General features: G+C 38.0%; 1 protein-coding gene across 1 annotated transcript in view; it reads right to left on the reverse strand.

Annotated features, from left to right (window-relative positions):
* Nucleotides 1-17,904, reverse strand: part of KATNAL1 (katanin catalytic subunit A1 like 1) — a 38,348-nt gene that overhangs the window by 9,094 nt on the left and 11,350 nt on the right. Inside the window, exons 3-8 of the mRNA XM_014057877.2 lie at nucleotides 13,410-13,570; nucleotides 12,216-12,381; nucleotides 11,005-11,132; nucleotides 8,778-8,883; nucleotides 606-764; nucleotides 24-150 (exon numbers count right to left, since the gene is read on the reverse strand). Coding sequence (XP_013913352.1) covers nucleotides 24-150; nucleotides 606-764; nucleotides 8,778-8,883; nucleotides 11,005-11,132; nucleotides 12,216-12,381; nucleotides 13,410-13,570 — 847 coding nt within the window. The remainder of the gene's footprint in view (nucleotides 1-23; nucleotides 151-605; nucleotides 765-8,777; nucleotides 8,884-11,004; nucleotides 11,133-12,215; nucleotides 12,382-13,409; nucleotides 13,571-17,904) is intronic.

Here is a 17,904-nt window from a genome sequence, read left to right on the forward strand (position 1 = left end):
CAGGCAGAACAAACCCTATTTACCATCCATCTGAACCAGCAGCTCCGACTTGACTCGGCGGCTTGCCTCGTGTTCATCCACAGTGCCTCTGCGACTACAGATAGAGTCTATTTCATCAATGAAAATGGTCGTAGGTGCATAAAACTTGGCCTTAAAACAAAGACAAACATTTCTTATGAGACTTAGGGATTCATAAGGTTTTTTTAAAATCATATACAACATCCCTCAGTGTTACAGCCATATTTAACAAAGATAAATACCAATACATTTTCTTAATAAGTATAATCTTTATTGTCACTGTACTTAAATACAACGAAATTGGTTAATGCTAAATCAAGATAGTTGTGAATTTAAGGAATGTCCTATGGATGCATAAAAACAAATAGTAAATAGTATATCAAGCTAAGACATAGATATGCAGGAAACTGGTGATGTTGTCCATTTAAACCATCAGCTCCCAACCAATTCAGTATGGGCATTTATAGTATATTATACTCATTGTAATGTATATTGATTGCCCTGAAATCATTTTACAAAGAAAAGGAGCCAGGAAGAAATTAATGCAAATAAAGAGTTTAATATCTGAGGGAATCAACAATACCTACCATTTCAAACAGCAAACGAACTAATTTTTCAGACTCGCCTCGATATTTTGATGTGAGAGTGGAGGAAGACACATTGAAAAATGTAGTTCCACATTCTGTAGCGACGGCTTTTGCTAGCATGGTTTTACCAGTCCCAGGAGGGCCAACCATAAGCACTCCCTGAAATTAAAATCCAAACAACTGAAGAAACCACAAGCCTGATGCAAGCATATAACAACATCGTGCAATTAAATTCATCTAAACATAATTTAGATTGTGGATCATCAGATTTAGGCTTTCTCAAACAAGGATGTGGTGACACTTGACTATCTTATACAAATTCTGTATGTCCTGGATCTCTTGGCGACTTTCAATACCATCAGCCATGGTATCTTTCTGGACTGGCTGCAGTGATTGGAAGAGGCATTTTTGCAGTGGTTTTTCTCCTTCCTATGTAGCCAGTTGGTGTTGGTGGGAAAGGTCCAGCCCTAAGCCCTTATAATGTTGAGCACCTCTACCCAAAACTTGTGAGTGGAGCCATCCAATGGAATGGAGTTCAACATTTAATAGCAAATTATAACCAGTAATGATACCCAAGGGATGTCATCACAGTGCTGATCCAAATACTCAGAAGCTGTGAGGGTCTGGAGGCTGAGCTTCTTTTTGGGTGCAACACAAGGTGCTGATAATCTTTTAAAACCCTTTATGACCCAGGGCCAGGTGATTTGAGGAACTGTCTCTTTTTGAGGGTATCTGCCTGCCTCACTAGGTTGGATAAAGTAGGAATACTTCAGGTCCCTTCCCTTATGTTGCCCTTTAATAGAGCATCCCCCAACCATTCCAGCTTGGACCAGTGGGGGGAAGTGTTTGGATGGTTCAATGCAAGGGGCAGGCACATGCCATTTGAGTAAGTGCCGGATGTGCGCACCTGCTGTCCACACAAATGGAGCTTTGTGCACAAGCGTGAGCACCCACTACTCACACAAGTGGAGCTGTGCATGCACAGTCACCCGTTTGTATGGCCCAGCTTCGAATAAAACCGAAGCCCAGTAGTGGGCCACGACCCAGAGGTTGGGGAACCCTACTTTAGTGAACCTAGGAAGCATGACTTTGTCATAGCGCCCCTGCCTTCTCTTTGAGATCTGGTAGGATCCCCATCCGCTTAATCTTCCAGAAAGCTATTAAGAGATTACTTTAATCCCGGGGATTGAGATTGCAAGGGTGGAGCCTGGAAGAATACATTGGGGGAGGGATGTAATTATTAGACCAGGTGTACGGTTTTTTTCTTTATGTTGTATTGTTTTTATTGTCTTTTTATTACTTTGTTAGCAACTCACGAGTTGTGTCTCACAAAATGGGCAACTATATAAATCTTTTTAAAAATCACTCATTCACTCCTGGATTCTGATGCTTCCATTTGCCTTGTGAATAATTAAAGATAATTAAACATTGGGCCCAATTGTATGTCTTTGATTATTACTGCTCACAGAAAGAACTGTCAGCACATTTTCAATAATTTATTTGTAACACATCTTTCTGTAAAAATTGAATGTTTCAACTAAGGTTCTCCAGGACTGAAAGCATTTAATGTTTAATTTATATTTATTTATTTTTATCCCATCTTTATTTTATTTTTTTACAAAATAACTCAAGGCAGCAAACATACCTAGTATTCTTTTCTCCTCCTATTTTTTCCCACAACAACAACCCTGTGAGGTGGGTTGACCTGACAGAGACTGACTGGTCCAAAATCATCCAGTTGGTTTTCCTGTCTAAGGCGGGGCTAGAATTCACAGTCTCCTGGTTTCTACCCTGGTGTCTTAACCACCAGACCAATTGGACTAAACCACAAGACAAAGCATAATACTTTTCATCTATTTATTAATATAAGAACTGGATGTGTTAAACAACAATGAGAATCTGAACCCTTGAAATGGGAGAGAAAGCTGCATCATTTGACCTGGTAGTTTCTGAATTTTACAGAGCTCTTTCTTCAGACGTCAAACTATATGAACCTGTATTTTTCAATGTATAGGACGCAATTCCCCCACCCCCAAAAGTGAGTGGAAATATCTGTGAGTCTTATAGTTGCTGAATGTTGCTGAAGCCCCACCCACTTGCCGGCCCCCAGCATTCGGCCTGTCTCCAGCAATATGCCTCCTTGCAGCAAACAGGAAACAGCCTGGTCAGCTTCAGCACAGCCTGATTTAGTACCAACAGCTGACTGGTCGTTGGATCAGCCTCCTGGAATACTGCCTATCAGCTGTTCCAGGCTGCGGGGATCACCACCGCCCATCACCACCATGCGCCATTTTCGGCCTCCACGAGTCCCATTTTTGAGCTCTGCAGGCCCATTTTCAGCCTTTTCCAGGCGGTGGGAATAGGCGGCAACAGCAATCCCCACAGCCTGGAACAGCTGTTAGGCGGTATTCCAGGAGGCCGATCCAACCGCCAATCAGCTGCTTGTGCTATATCAGGCTGTGCTGAAGCTGACTAGGCTGTTTACTGTTTGCTCTAAGGAGGCAAATTGCTGGAAAACAGAGGAAGATTTTTTTTCCTGTTTTCCTCCCCAAAAGCTAGATGCATCTTATAGTCCAGAGCGTCTTATAGTCTGAAAAATACAGTAATTTTAAAAGAAATGTCAACTAAAATCCTATTTCTGCTCTGGCTGCCCTCCTGTCAGGCAGGATCCCTACCCAGGTCTAGTGTTGAAGTTCCTTCATCTTTGAGGTTTGGGTGACTTTAATCTCCATGCACTGGCTAGAACCGGGACAACTGGGATTTCATGGCCTCCACCTATGAAGATCAAGTAACCATGAGTAATCGTTGGCCCATCATACTCAGGCTGCTATATTTTTGACCTTATTTTGCCTCAGACCACTTGTTACATGATTTTGATATGGCTAGCATTTAGATAATCTAAATAATATTGTCATCAGGATGATCAGGCAGATTAAGATAAACCACACCATGTGTATTATGAAAAAGAATGTATTCAAGCAAATGCTCAGGAGAGTTGCCAGCAACCGTAGCCTATTCTGTTCAATGTCTGGTGAATTGAAAGCAATTGGAGGTGACATAGGCCCTTGAAGTTGATCACTCCCAACCAGTCTTGTCTCTTGGCTTGTCTTTTCATGGGCATGGTCTGTTGTAGAGGCGGGGGAACATTTTGCAACATCAGCGAGATTCTTTTGACATTATGGATTCTGATGAAATGTAGAGGATGTAGTCTTCCAGGCCCTCTGCCATCTACAGGCTAGGTCTATGCCTTAACTGAGTTCTCCAGGGGAAGAATAAATGCGACTAGCTGATGTAATAGTTTCCACTCCTGATTTACAATAAATGGGCAGCTCCTAACTGTGTTTAGATTTCTGGGACAATCCTATCTGGTCTGTGCCTGTCTTGGAAAGCTTCACAGTTATATATTTTAAATGATAAGTCCACAGCACAGCACCAGTGTGCCTAGCAACACTTAGTTCTCTCCAGACACCACAGATCATCTGATTTTATTGTTTTGTTCGGACTTCTTTTAAATAGCTGGTGGTTGCCCCAAAAAAAGGAGTATAGAATATCTTGAGAGGAAGATTTATCTTTTGCTAAATGTCTGTTTTATGAGCAAACCCACCACACTAATCATTTTGTGATGTGCCCGCAAAAGAATTTGAAAAATTCCAAATATACCTAATGGTTCCAAAAGTTAAAACTCACAATTTAAATTTCACTTGTTCTTTTGCACCCAACTTGTAAAAAATTTAGAATTTACCCCGGAGAAAGAATGAAAGAGTCATTGATGGGGGAAGAAAGGACAAAGCCATTAAGAAAGGACTTGAAAAAGAGACTGCACGCTTTAGAGACTGAAATAAGTGTGAGAAAGAAACTCCAAATAATCCCATCTTGATTTTGTTTACATAAAATGAGATTTAAAAAGCTTGGATATATTCCTCTCTGAGGTATCTATTTCTTTATCTGGTCAATCTCAAAGAGCTAATTCCATCTGTCCTTCTGCCTAGTGCTCTAACCACAATCCTTACAATTTTGCTATTTTGACTGTGCAAGGTAAATTTTCCATCTTGATCTGTTGTGAAATGTGACTCATGAATGCTTAGAATAAGCATTTCATGATCTTTTCTCTTTTTTTCATCAATGCGTATTCAGAGCTGTTGAAAAGTCACATATAATTCATGAAGCAAAGGTTAACTGCTTCTGTGTAAAACCAGGTTTTTAATTACAGACATTATATTATTTCATAAAAGGAAAGCAATGAATAAAGGGAATACACACATCAGTTTTGCTACTGTTACTGAATATCTTTTATCCACCTGAAAATTACTATCAAAAGATTTCTAAAGAAAAATTGTACTTTTAGGATAATCACATTAACACCAGACATCAAAATGAACTTTACACTATTAACAGCGTACATATTTTTACAATAAAAGAGCTAATGAAAACTAAAACAAATTTTGCAAAATGCGTGCTTTCTGGGGGGGGGGGGGGAATTCAAAATTATTTTTAAATTATAAAAATAAATATAACAAAATTAATTATTCAAAAATCATGTTTCTTCCTAATATGTTGTATTCTTCTCAAAAAAAAACAACCCCTCCTAAACCAGTATCCTTCATAACAAATAAAAGTTAGCTACCAATGTTATCTCTACCCTGGACCCTTATCTATATCAGGACTTTGCCATCAAGACAAAAAAAACCTATACCACAGACCTTGCCTTTTGGAAGAAAAATAAGGGGGGGGGGGATTCCAAGCATCTATAAACAACCATTCACTGTAATGGGAAGGTTCCACAGACCTACCAGAACATGTATCCAGACATATATTCAGCCAAGCTGAAGAATTTATGCTGAATTCTTGCATAAAGCATACTCACAAAAATATAGTATTCTGTGCAAATGCTGAAGATTTTTTTTGTCCACTTCAGACATAAGCAAGAAACAATTCAAGATATTTTATATTTCCCATATCCTGGGAAAGCATACAACTGCAGATCACTTAAAAAACCACGTAGATGTGTGTTTATATCATCATTCACATCAACACAACACAAAACACAACATGCTTGTTACTGGACTGTGTGCTCTCTCTCTCATTAAAGACCTGGGTGAACAGACAGATGTTTTTGACTCTTCTAAACAACAGTCATCCATATCTTGGAGGATGCCTAGTTCCAGTTAGCAGATGCTGCTAAAGCGAAGGTGAAGATGGTACTGCTCCTGCAGCACTCTGCTGGCCAAAATGGTGTGTGGGGTGCCTCTGCCTTCTGCAGCACTCTGTCTCCTGCCCACGGAGCTGGTTTGGAAATATCAAAGGACCGGCCCACAATGCCTTTGCCAGCCAAAACAGGGCATGGGGGGGTGCATGCACCCACCCACCCCCCGAGTAGCCAGTTTTCAGCCTCCAGAGCCTTCTGCAGCACTCTGCTGGCCGAAAACGTGCCACAGAGGAGCCTCATGTGCCCCCCTCCGGCAGCCCATTTTGGCCATTAGAGGCACCGCGGCCCATTTCTTTGATATTTCCAGGCCGCATCCAGAGCACGGGCCTTGAGTTTGACAGCCCTGATCTATAACTATATCAACTATATGTGTTTTAAGTCAAAATAGGAAAAAGCCTTATCAAATGCCTACCTAACTATTTAAGCTTAAGTGGAGGTAAGTTGCATTTGCTTATGTTTATCGAAATGACCCTAATAGGCTTATATAACTAGAGGTAGAATGGATTATTTTACAGGTCAGCTGTATGTTCACTCTGATACATTAGGGATCTCTAGAAGCTTGGCCTGCTGGAGATCCCATTACGGAATCAGATAATAAAGCAGTAATTTTAAAAGCCTGAAAATTAGACTGACAGGTGTCTGGGAAATGAATGATAGCTACATCTAAGACAGGGTCGGTTGCCTAACCCTGTCTAAAATGAAAGATATTCAGTGAATCAATAATTCAATTTAAAATCAAAATTTAAGGAGGAGGAGAGGAATATGCAGCCACAGAACTAAAGCTTTTATTAAAAATCCAGTCTTCCTAAAAAACATACTATTTGATAATAATGGGAATAATAATAATAATAACAACCATTTTCTTCATTTCAACATAAGACAGATAGTGAACTTGTTCCAAATAAAAATACTGAGCCATAACAAGTCTCATAATTTCAACCACCACTACAAACTTGTACTCCCCCCCCCAAAAAAAATCAAACATGAGTAATTTGATCAGTAAAAGCTTGCAAATTCATCTGCAATAAAAGATACCTGATATTTTAGAAATGGTTTGGGGGAAGGGCATAGGACATTTTACTTGGAATAAATTCGTTGAATGAGATTTGCTAGATAAATGGCAATGGAGAAGCTGTTAATACTATTACAGCAACAAGATAATCTGATGCTATCTTAGAAATGGCCAATCTGGTGACCTTATCATATGACTTCTGCCCGGGCCATCACACAGCTCCATTATGTGTAGTAATTAAGACTTCCTCATTCATGGTTAGTGATCTCTTGCTTGGACCTGTACAAGCAGTTTACATGGGCTATTCTTAAATAACATTTGGAAGCTACAGATAATTCAGAATGCAGCAATTTGAGTAGTCATGGGAGCACCTTAATTCAGTCATATAAGCCCACTACTTTAGGATTCAATTTTATATGCAATTTTAGGTTCTGGTTGGCATCTTTAAAGCATTCACAGCTCAGGAACAGGTATCATTGGGACCACCTATGTATCTACCCAGTCAATAATATTTCTATGTCTGAATTCTGGGAATGTCATCAAAAAACATCACAGAAGTGAGCTTTGTCAATTGCTGCCTCCCTTCTCTACCATCCCCCCTGAAATAGTTTTAGAGTTTTAGGAAGGCCATTAAAATGTGGCTTTTCCAGCAGACCTTGGGAATTGGGAAATCCTAATGTTATTCCCTCTGGTTTTGAAGTATTTGTTCAGTATAACTGACATTTCCAAAGTTTATAACTATAGACCTATTCTGATTTTTGTATTGGAATTTTGTTAGTTTTGACCTGATTTACAGAGGACATGCATGATGCACAGAGTCAGAAGTAACTAGAATGAAATAAGCCCAGCAAATAAATAAATGAACAAAATTCTAGCCTTATGTCCTTTACAGGAAGAACAAAAGCCTCAAACAGATCTTCTACGATGGTTTAGCATCATCTGATCATACTCACTAAGTATATTCAATTATTTGTATCAAAAGAGGTACTCCCCAGCTTATAACCATAATCGAAATCGGAATTATGGTTGTAAGTCATGCTGGTCATTAATTGACCAACTCAATTTTACAAACAATTTTTCCAGTCATCCTTAAAGTGAATCAGCAGGGTCATTAAGTGAATATGTGGCCGTTAAACAAACTCAATTATCTGCAATAGGTGTTTTGCGCTTTTTTTTTGTAGGAAACCAGAAGCAAATACCGTTTTCCAGCAAAAAACCAAAATCATAAATGAAGGTCATTTAATGACAGAACACTGCAAACAGCCATAAATGTGAACCAGTTGCCGAGTGTTCGAAATAGGAATACATGACCGTGGGGAGAGAAGAATCGGAATTTCAGATCCAGATCATAACTCCCTTTTTTTGAATCCGTGGAGTCAAGGAGTCTCTATTCAGAATATTTCATTTTCTTTTTTTTTTAAAGTAATACTAAAGATTACATTTAACAGGTAAAGGTAAATGTTCCCCTCACACATAGGTGCTAGTCATTCCTGACTCTAGGGGGCAGTGCTCATCTCCGTTCTAAGCCAAAGAGCCATCACTGTCCAAAGACATCTCCGTGGTCATGTGGTCGGCATGACTAAACACCAAAGGCGCACGGAACGCTGTTACCTTCCCAACAAAGATGGTTCCTATTTTTCTACTTGCATTTTTACATCCTTTTGAACTGCTAGGTTGGCAAAAGCTGGGACAAGTAACAGGAGCTCACTCTGTTAAGCGGCGCTAGGGATTCCAACCCCTAAACTGGCAACCTTTCTGATCGACAAGCTCAGGGTATTAGTCACTGAGCCACCGAGTCCCTTTATATTTAATATATACCCCCAAATTGGTAGATTTATTGCAGGAGAAAATGTTTGAATATGTACAATTGGTAGATTTATTGCAGGAGAAAATGTTTGAATATGTATATCTTCATAAGGATATCACACACATATAATAACTAGACCGTTCTTACTTTCCAAGGTCTTCTGATTCCTTTGAAAAAATCTGGCATCCACAGTGGAAGAACAACTGCTTCTCTTAATAATTTTTTGGCTTCTTCTAAATCTGCGATATCATCCCTATGGAAAATGAAACTCAGTTTTAGAAAGATAATGTATCTTTTTTTTCCAACAACAAATATATAAATAAATGTTAAATGCTTGCACTTCACTTCATTGATAAAATATATAATGACAAGTTCTTGCACAGGATGCTAGCACAATTCAGTGTTCTGAAAAATGACCTTCCACTTAAAAGACATGCGGAAAATGACTTGCAGCTAATCGCGGAACAGAATGTTCAGTTTAAAAATAATTTTCTTGAAAACATTATTATCAAGGCAACACCTAAAAAGCTTTTCAGCATTGTTGCACATTTTAATGAGTGTCTGTAATGAGCCTTTTGTTCGTGGTACTGTTTAGACATGAAGTGTGCTTTGTAAGCAAAATAGCACTCGCAATTAGCTCAAGAAGCTTTTCCGCCGTAGCAGAACTGGAATGAACAATATGAATCTGTCATATCACTCTTGCTTCAGGTCTGCTTTCTAGATTTGACTACTGTCTCCAAACTCTAGGGTGACACTCAAAGCTGGCCCACCTATTGAGCAATTGAAAAACCTATATCTCCTTAATCTTTCAATAATTCCCTGTTTTAGTCATAGTAATTATTTTAGCAAAGGACAGGAAATCTGCACACCTCTGCAGCCCAGGACCCAATATATGAATAAAGTAAACCAGCAGATTAAAGACAATTAAGATGATATTGTTATTTTAGGGACAGGCAGAATGAATAGAAGGAAACCCAGGATCACATGCAGAATTTCAAATTACAGCATTGCTACTTTTCAGGCAGCTCCTTAAAACACTACAAGTCCAGTTCTTGGTGATCCACAGAGAAAATGAATACCGTATTTTTCGGAGTATAAGACGCACCAAGATTTTGAAGAGGCAATTTTTTTTTAAAAAAAAAGGGGTTTTGCACTCTGCAGACCTCCCCAAAATGGCCGGTTTTTCGCGAAAACGAGCCCATTCCCATCCCCCAAATGGCATGCATAGCCTTTAGGAGGCTTATATAGTGATCCTGGGGGCTGGGGAGACAAAATTGAGCAAAAATGGCCAGTTTTTTGCTCATTTCTGACCTCCCCAGCCCCCAGGAGCACTCTGCAAGCCTCCTAAAGGCTATGCACGGCCATTTTGGTGAAGGGGCGGGGTTTCTGGAGTCAAAAAAATGCTGTATTTGGTATATAAGATGCATCCAGATTTTCAGCCTCTTTTCTGAGGGAAAAAGGTGCGTCTTATACTCCGAAAAATACGATAATATGGGAAATGATAATGAAAGATGAAGTTTTTAGGTGCTCACATAGCTCACCTGCCAACTTAGATAGAAACACAATGGCTGCTAAAATTACTTGAGAATTAAATATATTTCTGGAAATCTTATTTGAGCTATTTTCAACCTTTTTTCAGTTTCACATGTTTACAATCCCATCTAGACTTAACAGTAATTATTGTACTGTTATGGGAGCCTTGTGAAGAGTTATAATGCTTTAAGGCTGAAGTATCTCCATATGGTATCTGTAATTTACAGATTTTTCCAAGTAGATATTTATAGCTGCATAAACAGCTTTTAACAGCACAATCTTCCATAAAACAATATGCAATATACATTTAAAATTTAACATCATCACACTTTTATGTAATGATATAGAATATTATTGGCAATTATCAGTTTTTCAAATCTCAAAATTCTATTATGCACGATTCTCTTATTTGTAAGGCAAGAATAACAGACTCAATATACATACTGCCCAGAGCATATTAGCTGATAAAAGACTATTTCTATTTGATTTTCTCTTGACAATAATTTGCTATTTTAAATGTCATGCATCTATGAAAGATTATTCTACCCTTTTAAAAAAGGAAAAGTACTGCAAAGATATCCGAAGTGTTATCCAAAATAACCCCAGATATGTAAGAAATAGTTCTTTTTATGTATTATGCTCTCAATTTATTGTTCTGCATTTAGACTAATCTATCAAGCCCTACAAAACCATTAATCTTTAATGTGCAACAAATCTATTGAGTTTTTTAAATATCAGCAGTTACTACAAAATAAACACAATCATTGCCCAAATGTCAACATCTTCTGGATATGTATCCACAATGAATATTAATATATCTCATTTTACAGAATTACTATACCAATGAATACTCAGATTTCTTGACACAATATCTCTCTCAAGAGCTTCAACCAGATCTTTATCATATCCTGTTCCATCAAATTTCTGAATTTCACTGTCACCACCACCATCCTGGGGGATCTTCTTTCCCTGGATAAAGGAGTTAGAGGCACATAAGTATTCATCAATATTTCTTTTTCCTCTCTTAAAAAATTACCTGGGTTCTACTCAAATAAATTTGATGGATTGTAGTTGTGGGATGAAGGAACCAAAACCAGTAACCAGCCATCATAAATACCAGGCATTTCCAATATTATCTTTCATGAAAAATGGAAATTTGAAAGATCTGAAGGCTAGATGATCATTGTGGGAGGGAAAGAATAAGTAGCATTCAGGAGTTATTTAGCTATGCCCAGCTTAATCAGAGCAGAGTAGAATAGAATTATTTTCTGGGTAATACTTTTTCTTCTTCTGAGAACTGTATTTCCTTTGAGTTACTTTCAAACCATAAATGCCTACTATATGCAAGACGTAATCCAACCAATGTTGGGAAATACATTATTAGGGGAAGGAAGGAAGGAAGGAAGGAAGGAAGGAAGGAAGGAAGGAAGGAAGGAAGGAGGGAGGGAGGGAGGGAGGGAGGGAAGGGAGGGGAGGGGAGGGAGTACTAAATAATAAAGAGCTAGCTCTACCCCTTGTCCTATCTGTGACACCATCTAAATGCAGGACTAAGAGTGCAGATACTTCTTTGTTTACCCATTCTAAGAGCACAGTCCCCAATTTCTGCTCAGTCTAGAGCCAATGGTCTTAGTATCTGTGATGAATCAGTGAACATCAGAGTTTTATAATCTATGCCTATGCCTGTCTGAACCTGGCAAATACCGGTAGCTGCCCTAATTCCAACAGTTGCTTTCTTAATGTGTGTGTAGTGAGTGAGGTGTTTTCTATTGCTTTGGACTATGGTCAAAGTGGCATCACACCTTCCTTTCTTGTCTGCTGCCCCTATGTTTAGTCTGCTTTCACCTCATGTCATTATCACAAAAAAGATGGGCAGAGAGCAATGCCTCCTTCTGTTGACTTTGATCTCACCAGTCAATAAACATAAGCCTATATTCTTTCCTTTATAAAACATAAGCCTTATTCTTTCCTTTATAAAGCATTCTTGTGAGTTACAGAAAATGCCTTCAGAATGCCGCAAGATTATAAGTTGGAAACCTCTGCTCTATGCCTTACCTTTTCATCCTTCCCTTTTCCTTTAGATTCCCTCTCTCGACTACTAGCAGGTTTTTCATTTTTTGATATTGGTTGAGCTCTGCCTACAGGTCCCCGTTGTAATCCTGGCAATTCTCTCCGCAGAGGTTTCACTTCTCGATTGGGTCGTTTTATCTGAGGTGGGACTCTGTGTCATGTGAAGGAAGCACACAAGAAACTGCTAAGATAAGTAAACGTATTTCCATCTTGTATTGCTGTTCAATTTTAGTCTTCCGAACACATTGTCCTCCAGATACATATATTATACACTATGTCCAGAATTTCAAAACATCATAGCCACTACTGAAAACTCTATGAACTCAGTTTTGAAAGGTGCCACAACTGAGGAAAATTGATCAACTCTGGGGGAAAGCTAATGTTCAAATTGCATATCTTGATCTCTAAAGAGCCAGGGTATAGCTATGCTTTGTGGTGGAGGGTCTGCTGCCTCACAGTTACATAGTTCTTTGTATCCACATAATTCCTTTCATCCGTTTTCATTGCTGTGCAAATGATGATGATAGAAATTAAGTGAAGACATTGAAAAACTATGTACACAACTCACAAAATGGAGCAGGAACTAGGAAACTGGGGAAAAGGTAGAGACAGAGACAGATGCTAGAAAATAAGTAGAAAGGTGGAAAAAAGAAGGCTGAGGAGTACTACAGTCTGATCACAATAGGTACAAGAAATAATTGGACCAGAAGCTCAATTCAGGCATCGCACCAAACTGCAATTTAGGAAACTTAGCTACAATTCTGTGCCAACTCCAAACTAAATTAAGGTTTTCAATAGTCCAGCATACTGGAATCTAGGAATTATGGTTAGAAGTGGTTTTGAAAAAAATAGTATTTTGGTAAAGTCTTCCATGAAAGTCTGTAATTATAACCTGTAATTATATATCCGTTTTTAATAACTGTCATACTAACAGCAAGTCAGCAGAAAAAAACAGATCTTAACATTATATTTGTAATGCAAATATGTAAATATATTGTAAAGCATTATTACTAGAATAATAGTTCAAATGTTTGATCTGATAGTCAATGCTCACATTTTAAAAAGGAGAAATAAGGTAAAACAGCTCTTTTCTCAATCATTATATTACTTTGTCTCAAAAAATGTAGTTGCTACTGCCTGCCTGCAAGTAAACATGCCATCCTATTTAAACCCAATTACCTGTGCTCAGCTGGAACAGGAGGTGGCCACACAATTGGATCTCTAAAATGTTCATCTTGATAAGATACAGGGATATCTGTAGGCTTGTCTATTTTAAAACTCTCTAAGGTGTTGACAATGCTCTTTACTTGTTCAAATTCTTCTAATAATTCTTGCCGAACCTGAAAAACAAATAAATATGAAGCCGTTCAAAAATTGAATTGCAAGGTATTACAACATGCAGTTTAAAGTAAGAGCAAATAAAACTGCTGTTGGTATAAACCAAAGCCTATTTGGAGGGGAACTGTTGATTTCTGGTATTATTTGCACAAGGCAAACTAAACTGGATAAAACTCAAGTCACTCTAATACAAGGGCAGTGCCAGTCTAAGATCTGCATCATACCTGTGTTTTATACATCTCATATGAGCAACCGAATAGGACCGCCCGTTTGCTTATTGTTTGTTTTAACCAGCAGAGCTGGAAGGTTTAGAACATAAAGTGAATTTTGCAATTCCACTAGATAAAACATTTCCCTTAATTTTCAATTAGAAACACAACTCACCAGGACCCTACTATGTACCCCAGAAACCCCTCCTCCTCAGTTTTGCTTCCTTTTGCCAGCAGATCAAAATTGCCACAGCCCTTCTGCCAATCACAGTAAAATAGAGTCACTCCCGCTTTCCCAGAAGAGAATAAAGTTAAGCCCATCCATAACTTTATTCTTATTTTTGAGCAGATTCTAGAAATGCCTTAATTTGCTGCCAATGATACCAAATGCATCAGAAAAGAAGATTCATATAAGGGAGGAGCCGTTCACAACGTTACAACGTGCGGTCTTGACATTCTGAGACCACCATTGACACTTTTGCCGCTTGGGGGGTGGTCTATTGAGACCTAAACCATCCCATAGAGATGGTGATCAGGAAGACAAAGCCTTGCTGGTCTCAGGGATATCGCAAAATCCCTGTTAGACCCAAGGGAAGTGCTTTAAGCCCGCGGTGAACAGACAGCCCCTAGGCTGATGAAGTCGGGATACTCCGGAAGGAAGGAAGTAAAAGAGAAAATGAGTCCATCTGGTGAGGTATTTTTTTCTATTTTGCTAAAGACTGCCCAAAGAAATGTTTCCTTAAAACCAAATTGATGCTTAAACAAAAGAACTAAGCTGCGGAAATAATCCTAATGGGATCGTGGAAATTTTTTCCCTTTGTCATTGTAACTATTTTTTGTGGATTGAAATGTTTGTCACGTTCTCTATTTCTCCTCTTAAAGTGAACCGATTGTTTTTGTTTTTTTCTTCTGCTTCTTGTTGCTTTATTTTTTGACTTCTGGATTAAAACCTTTCTTTTTATTTTAACAGTTCTTCCTACTACGTGTTATTAAATTACACTAAAAGCAATCTAAAGAACTTTGTTTCCTACAGAAGGTGAAAATTAACTGCCAGTCAGAGGTTTTTTTTTTTAAACAAGTATCTCTTTATTTGACTTCACTAACTCTGCAGCTGAAGGGTTTGTAACTTGTTTACAGAAACTGATAAAAAACCAAGGCCACCAACTGTTTTCACAGGTGCCTCTGAGAACTATTTTGGCAGAGAAAGGAAGGAAGGAAGGAAGGAAGGAAGGAAGGAAGGAAGGAAGGAAGGAAGGAAGGAAGGAAGGAAGGAAGGGGGAACGGAACCCTTCCCCTTTGAAGAACATAAAAGAACTTGTGTTTAAGTCAACTTAAATAAAATAAAAGCTAAGAGAAGCCTGGAAGACTAGACTGGCAGTCATTATTGGTTTTTTTTCTTTTTTTTTCTCTCTTCTGTTTTAGAAACATGGGACAATACTTAGATGAGGAAACCTTAAAATTCCAAAATATCTTGGCTGGAATTCAAAATCTATTGGAAGGATATCGGAGAATTGAGAAGAAGCTGGATAGACTAGTCTTCCTCACAGCAAAAGATGATGGGGTTGAAGCCCCCAAAATTAAAGGGGACAATGAAGATATAGAAGATAAAGATAAGAAAATAGATGAATTTAATAATGGAGTAAATGTGGGTGAAAATGGAAAGGGAATGTAGAAAAAGGAATTCGACAAATTGGAGCTCTACCTCAGATTCCAGGACACAGAAGAGAAAAAAATACTAATGATGATAGACATTGGAAGAGAATTTTTTTCAGAAGCAGGATTGACAAACAAAGACAAGTTAACTTTAGTAGCAGTGGGCAAGGAGATTATCTGAGAGACCCTTCAAGCAACAAAGTGAGGAGAGAAGCCTATAAAAACCTTATAAAGGAGACAAAAAGAAGACTGACTCCACAATTGGCAAGAGACTATTTTGTTACTGGAAAGCTACAGGTTGACAATAAAACTTGATAATAAAAAAATAGTTTTTTATTATTGGTGTTTAATAAGTAGGAACATTGTAACTTCTAGATTGTTTTAGATTGTTATTAAATGTTTACTCACTAACAATTAATTAACCATAAATAATAATGAAATGATAATGGATAGAGCGTAATGATATATACATGTATTGACAATTTAGTAAAAGAAATTTGGATATAAATTGTAAATTGTGACTTGGGAAAAAGACCTATAAATTTCATTAACAAATTTTCATTCAGATCTTGTTATAAAGGTGTAAAGTGTTTTTTTTTGGGGGGGGGGCTGATGAGAGATGGGGCATAAATAGTAAATGATTTTTAGTCAATTTTAATAACAACAAGGAAATGTTAATGGTCATTGTTTAACAATATATACATGCTGTAGTATTGGCTAAAGTAACTTAGATATAAATAAGTCAGTGAGTTGGGGGGAAAAAAGAGGCGGGAAAGGCTTAAAAATGTTAGCTATTGACTTTTACTTAAAAGATGCTGTAAAGGTGTAATGTTATTGGAGGATTTTTTGAAATAGCTAATGAATGCCATTATGTGATTGTGTCTTTAAATATGAATGATTTGAGGTAAAAGCATGTTCAAATAATTGTAATCAAATTATAATTAACAGTAAAATATGCAAAGATTTTTGACTTAAAAGTGTATAATCTAATATGAACTATAAGTAATGATTGTGGAAGAAATGCACGAAAGTTATCTGTAACCAATTGACACGCTTTCTACAAGATGTAATGAAGGATGATTCTTTTTTTGTGTTTTTGTTTAATTAAAATTTTAAAAAATTAAAAAAAGAAGATTCATATGAAGTTATCACATAAATGTCCTTGCAAAATTTTTGTCAAGGTGTGCGAGAACTGGTAAGTAAGGCAGCTCCACCGCTCCCATTCCCACCCTAGCTTATTTTTTACTTGTGTGCATCACCCCACCCCCTGCACCCCAGGGGGTGGGTGGGATCTTAATTAGGGCTAATTTTGTGGGTGGGGCTTAATTTGATCGCATGTGCTCAAAAAGGTGATAGGGCTTATTTTCAAGGTGGGTTGTCTTTTTTGGAAAACACGGTAGATGAAATTGAGTGAAAAGAGCTCTTCTTTCTCATGAGGATTATGTATAAAAGAAGGGAAGTCTTTTTTGTGAAGTAGAGGCAGCCTGCACTTACTGGCTTTTTGGAAACAACTTATAAAACTGAGAACCATTTTTACAAAGTACACTGATGTGCATCTCCACCTGTCTCTCTTCTCTTTCAAGCAGCTCCCAGAGCAGCAAATCCCACCAGTCCATCAATCCCCTTAGACCTCCCTTCCCTCCCATCAGCCACTGCCAATGTCTCAGATAACATTGCCCCCAATATCCCAAGTGTCTTCTTTTTTCTCCTGTCCTTTAGCCTGTTACCCACTGCAACCACTGTCAGAGCAGTTGTCAGATCTTTGCTAGCTGCCTGAACTGAGGGATTTTCTTTCCCAAATACAAATTATTGTGTTTTTTCCAAGCTTTATTCAGATGAAAGCAGCAGTGATATGTGAATTCCAACAAGTGAATTAATTATCTTCAGTTTAGAATCAATATCTCTGTGTACATTAGGACGAAGACTTCCTATGTCATTTTTTCTTTACTTTCTGTACACAGGGAGGAGACAAGTCTCTTCTGCAGCCATTCTTGCCAGTCAAGAGGAGCAATAATTTTAATTTACTCTGCTTTGATCAGACTCAACTTCAAATACTGTATCCTTCTGGCACTTCAGTTTCAGAAGGATTCAGAGAAGGACATGGGGATGAAAAGAGGATGAGACATAAATCCTATGACGAGAAATTGAATGAATCGTGATTGTTTAGCTTTGAGAAAAGTGAGAGATTACAATACCTGAAGAACCTGAAAGCAGGACACACAAAATACTGTAATGTTAACTTACAAGTAGGAGGACTCTAGTGGAGTTGTTAGAAAAACTTTGCAACAGTAGGAGGTGTTAATCACCCAGAGAGATGCTAAACCCCCTTCCCATGATGTATTTAAGCAGAAATTGATAGTTTTCTATTTTACTGTATATGCCTTTTGGAATTTTGCAACGAAAAAGGGCTTGGACTCCGTGGCTTTGAAACTCTTTACTGTAAGTATATTATTCCACAATGGTTTATATATTTG

This window comes from Thamnophis sirtalis, unplaced genomic scaffold (assembly GCF_051295495.1).
Source record: "Thamnophis sirtalis isolate CommonGarterSnake01/CBP01778 unplaced genomic scaffold, rThaSir2_p1.2 scaffold_8, whole genome shotgun sequence".
NCBI classification, from domain to species: Eukaryota; Metazoa; Chordata; class Lepidosauria; order Squamata; family Natricidae; genus Thamnophis; species Thamnophis sirtalis.